This window comes from Patagioenas fasciata, chromosome 12 (genome assembly GCF_037038585.1).
Source record: "Patagioenas fasciata isolate bPatFas1 chromosome 12, bPatFas1.hap1, whole genome shotgun sequence".
In the NCBI taxonomy this organism is placed as follows: Eukaryota; Metazoa; Chordata; class Aves; order Columbiformes; family Columbidae; genus Patagioenas; species Patagioenas fasciata.
In genome coordinates, this window is record NC_092531.1 from 1,294,019 (window position 1) to 1,298,904 (window position 4,886).

A 4,886-nucleotide genomic window follows, 5' to 3' on the forward strand; every position below is an offset into this window, starting at 1 on the left:
ATGCCTTGCTGACTTCCAGGCAATAGACCACCCCTGCTCTGCCCACATGCAAACTCTGTCCTTTCCTCACAGAAAGCAAAGAGGATGGACAGGCAGAACCTGCCCTGGGTAAACCCCATCACCTTCTCTTCCAGACACCCAGAAATGGGGTCCCAGTGGACATGTTCTGGGGCACAGCCCTTAGTTCCCCTGCTCACCCATTGGCCATTTTGAAAAGTGCACACACTGTGTGAGAGCTGCCAGTGCTCAGGGAGTCCCCCCAGTCTCCATGAGCTTTCCAAGATGGTGGAGAGTGGCCTCCCTGTGACATCGTCCTGCTGTCTCAGCTTCTGGGATGCTGCCCCTGCTGTCCCATAGACTGGAAAGGGTTGTGTTAGTTCCAGTGATCCCTGACTTGATCCCCATCCTCAGCTGATTGTTCTCCAGATTCCTGTCTCCAGTCACACAGTCCTGGGACACATGTGGGTGAAGATGGAGGACAAGAGGACACAGGGATTCTCACCTCTTTCCCTTATTAAATTCATCAATGGCCACACACTGTCTTTGTTTCTCCTTTAACTGTTCCTGCAGCAGTAACAGCTCATTATGGGTCCTTGAATTGCCTTAGAGGTCCAGACTGAGTTCTGATCTGGGCTGATTCTGTGCTTGGAGGCTGCTGTCCTTGCAGACCAGATGAACTCACTTCTGCCACCCTGCCTGGCAGTTCATTCCATCCGTGTCACAGCTCTGTCTGCAGCACTGACAGCTCCAGCTCCCCCAGTCAGGTCCCTGGCTGAGGCCATTGCCTCACATGTGGGCTGAACCACCCCAGCTGTGGTACCAGCCCAGCTCTGACCTGCCACAAGAAACCTGGTACCAAGTGTCCAAGAGCCCATGTGTGCAAAGGCTTTGTTTCAGAGCACAGACATGACATGGCCAAAGACTGATGAATGTCCCTTTGCACCTAAGAGTATAAAAGCAGAACAAAATGCCTAAGTTCATTCAACTGAAGATATTTCTCCCCCAGTTTGCAGAAATTAGATAATTTGCTGTAGCATTCCTGGTGTCCTGCCTAATGATGGGACAAGAAAATATGATTCTCATACTGATTTATTTTTTAATACAGAGAACACAATGCTGGCAAGAAGTGTCTGTTTAGAGGAGAGAGAATCAACATCACTGATTACTTGAGGCTGTTTGAAAAGATGTGCCCCAACAGCCCCAGGGACACGTGGAGGGAGCCCAGAGAGGACAGAGAAAGGGACTTCATGGGCTGCTCCTGTGCTGCTGAGCTGGGCTGGGCTCCTGGGACAGAGGGAGCTCCTGGCAAGCGGCAGCGCTGCAGAGAGACAGCTCTGCCCAGGAGCAGCTCCTCTGCACAGCGCAGCAGGGCTGAGGGCTCTGCCTGCAGCACCGAGGGCAGAGGAGCCAGGCAGACAGAGGGGAAAGGCAATGTAGGTGGTTCGTTGCTGAGGGCTCATTGAGAGACAAATCTTCACAGTCCTTACATGGTAAGTCTCTGGCTGTAGGACAATGCAGCTGCATTTCCCAGAGGGAGACCCGAAAGATGATACATCCAACAATTTACAGGATCTGTCAGGTCTCTCTCACAGTATCTCTGTTGTAGAGAAGAACACACTCCAGAGCAGGGCTTCCCTGCGGCATCATCAAGGGGAAAGTGCATCATGGCACCTTCTGCTGAGGGTGACTGCAGGGGGGGCTCCCAGGGGTGCCCAGGGCTGTCCTGCAGAGCAGGGTCCCTGCACCCCAGGGCTGTGCCGGGGCAGGGACTCTGCCGCCTGCCAGGGTCAGCGCTCAGCCTGCCCAGGGAGATCCCAACAACACTGAGGGGAGAAGCTGTCGCATGAAGGAGCAAACTCTATAGGGCAGGAAATGTGTTTCTGCTGCGGAGAGGGTGCTGTGTGGGTCAGGGCTGCTCTCACCTCCAGATTGCCCCAAGATTTTTCCAAGGGGATGCCTCACGGACAAGATCAGTGCAAGGATTACCAGAGAGATAAGGAGCTTTTCTGAGCCTGCCTTTTCAGTTTCCTATCCCAAGGAGTGGGGGGTGCAGGAAAGGATAAAATGAAAATGAGCTCTCATGCTTAAACAAGTCACTGAGACTCCTGAACTGCAACTCTGAGTGATCAGTACATCTGCCACAAGTCTCATAACATCCCTTCACCACCCCTCTGCCTGTGCACAGCACCTGCATCACCTTTGCTGGACCCGTCAGCCTAGTCTGACCTGTCCTGTTCTCCAGCCTGCAAACAGGAAGATGCCCCCAGGCAGTGCCCTGTGAACAGGCAGGATCTGTAGGGCCAGGGGGAGGGCACAGAGGGTGGGATGGGGTCTGTGAGCACTGACAGGGAAGAGACATGGACAGGGAAACACCTCCCAGGGGGAGAATCTCCAGGCAGGAGGGAAATGACCAGAAATGGGAGGAAAATAAACCCAGAATTGTTATGGGTGGGCGAATTCAGAAATGTCTGAATGATCCCCTGCAGTGCAGATCCCTCCTGTGAGCTGCCCCCTGGCCTCCTCTCCCACCCAGCAAAGCCTCTGCCCTCAGGGCCGGGGGCTCCAAGGCATGAAGCAGCTCCTGTGCAGCCAGAGCTCCAGTTCCTCTGCAGAGCACAGGGGCTGAGAGCAGCTGCCCGGCAATGTTGGTGTCTGGGAGGTGGCTGCACAGCTGGGGAAGGGTGACGCTGTCTGAGTGCCCGGCTGCCTCTGCCCTGGCCTCTCTCACACCCACCCTCACCGCATTGTCCTTCTTGCTCCCCTGCTCTGGGTCACTGCTGTTGGGATCTTGTTCTTGCTGTCAGGCTCTCTGGGGATGGCAGTTTCAGCTGCAGAGTCACAGCCTGATCTTGTGGGTCCTTTCCTGCAGGTGTGTCCATGGGAACACGTGTCCCAGCTTTGCTCTGACCTGTGGGGTGTGGGCAATGTAGTCTGTGGGGCTGGGGAATGAGCCATGTGTGTCTTGGGCTAAACGTGGGGTGCTGAGACCTTAGGAAAGTTTGGGCATGTTGTTCTCTGAGGTGGATCCCTCTGCTCTCAGCAATGCCTGGTGGCTTTTCAGGGTAACATGGGAGTGTGATCAGCCTCCATCTCAGAAAGGTGCCAGCCCAGGGCAGCTGGAGGAAGACAGAGGGACAGAGCAGCTGCCCTCACTCTGCACTGACCCACAGGCATCCTCTGGTCTCGCAGGACTCGCTCTTTTTTCCCTGAGTGCAGCAGAAATGCTGAGGGTTTCTGACACCCAAGAACACTCCCCATGGTTGGAGGTGAGAAGGAGCTGTAGAAACACAAGACCTCTCAAACTCAGTTTCTCAGGCCTGGGGATACAGATGCTGACAGTCCCTTCTGCACCAGGAGCGGTTCCAGCTGACAAAGCTGAACCCCAGGACTGGCCCCTGCCCACCCAATCACACAGGGTCAGGCTGACTGCTCAAGAGCCCCTGGGCAGAGACCCTGCTCTTCATTGCACACTCATCAAGCACCGACGAGGGCTCCAGCCAGGACGTTCTCCTGAAAAATAAAAGTGTCTCTTTCTGGGAGGGTGTTTGGAAATGGCTTTGTTTTTTTACAGAAAAGTCTCATCTAAACCATCACTGTCTTTTGCTCCTTGCACAGGTCCTCATGCTCACAGACAGCAAATGTCCAACAGCAGCTCCATCACCCAGTTCCTGCTTCTGGCGTTCACAGACACACGGGAGCTGCAGCTCTTGCACTTCTGGCTCTTCCTGGGCATCTACCTGGCTGCCCTCCTGGGCAATGGCCTCATCATCACCACCATAGCCTGGGACCAGCACCTCCACACCCCCATGTACTTCTTCCTGCTCAGCCTCGCCCTCCTCGACCTGGGCTGCATCTCCACCACTGTCCCCAAATCCATGGCCAACTCCCTCTGGGACACCAGGGCCATCTCGTACTCAGGATGTGCTGCACAGCTCTTTTCATTTGCCTTCATGACAGCAGCAGAGTATTCTATGCTCACAGTCATGTCCTATGACCGCTACGTTGCCATCTGCAAACCCCTGCACTACGGGACCCTCCTGGGCAGCAGAGCTTGTGTCCACATGGCAGCAGCTGCCTGGGCCACTGGGTTTCTCAATGCTCTGCTGCACACGGCCAATACGTTTTCACTGCCCCTATGCAAGGGCAATGCCCTGAGCCAGTTCTTCTGTGAAATCCCCCACATCCTCAAGCTCTCCTGCTCACACTCCTACCTCAGGGAGATTCGCCTTGTTGTGATAAGTTTCTCAGTAGTATTTGTGTGTTTTGTATTGATCGTGGTATCCTATGTGCAGATCCTGAGGGCCGTGCTGAGGATCCCCTCTGAGCAGGGACGGCACAAAGCCTTTTCCACCTGCCTCCCTCACCTGGCCGTGGTCTCCCTGTTTGTCAGCACTGCCATGTTTGCCCACCTGAAGCCCCGCTCCATCTCCTTCCCATCCCTGGACCTGGTGATGTCTGTTCTGTACTCAGTGGTGCCTCCAGCAGTGAACCCTCTCATCTACAGCATGAGGAACCATGAGATCAAGGATGCCTTGTGCAAACTCATATTCTAGTGTGTTCTCAAGCAAGAAACTGCCCATTTGGTTCTCCATAGGCTTTTTAATGTAGCTAATTACAGGTCCAGCCTGTCATCTGGATTTTTTGTTGTTATTAGTTGTTTTCTTATTGTGATAATGTTGTCATCCCCTTTCTAATTCACTGTTGGCTTTTCTTTTATAACTGTTGGCTGTGTAAATGAGTCGTGCTCTCCTTATCTCTAAACAAAATAAAGGGCTCTTTAGTGACTTGTTTTTCACTATGTCCTTCCTGCAAGCCCTTTTTAGAACTGCAGCGATGGTTCCTGTGTTCATGGAAGGAGGGGAAAAGCATCCAATATGGCAGCACTG

General features: G+C 53.7%; 1 protein-coding gene across 1 annotated transcript; it reads left to right on the plus strand.

Moving 5' to 3' along the window:
* Positions 1–3,638: 3,638 nt before the first annotated feature.
* Positions 3,639–4,553, plus strand: LOC139829001 (olfactory receptor 14J1-like). Its single transcript, XM_071814154.1, has one exon. The coding sequence runs from the start codon at positions 3,639–3,641 to the stop codon at positions 4,551–4,553; it is 915 nt and encodes a 304-aa protein (XP_071670255.1).
* The last annotated feature ends 333 nt before the right edge of the window (positions 4,554–4,886 follow it).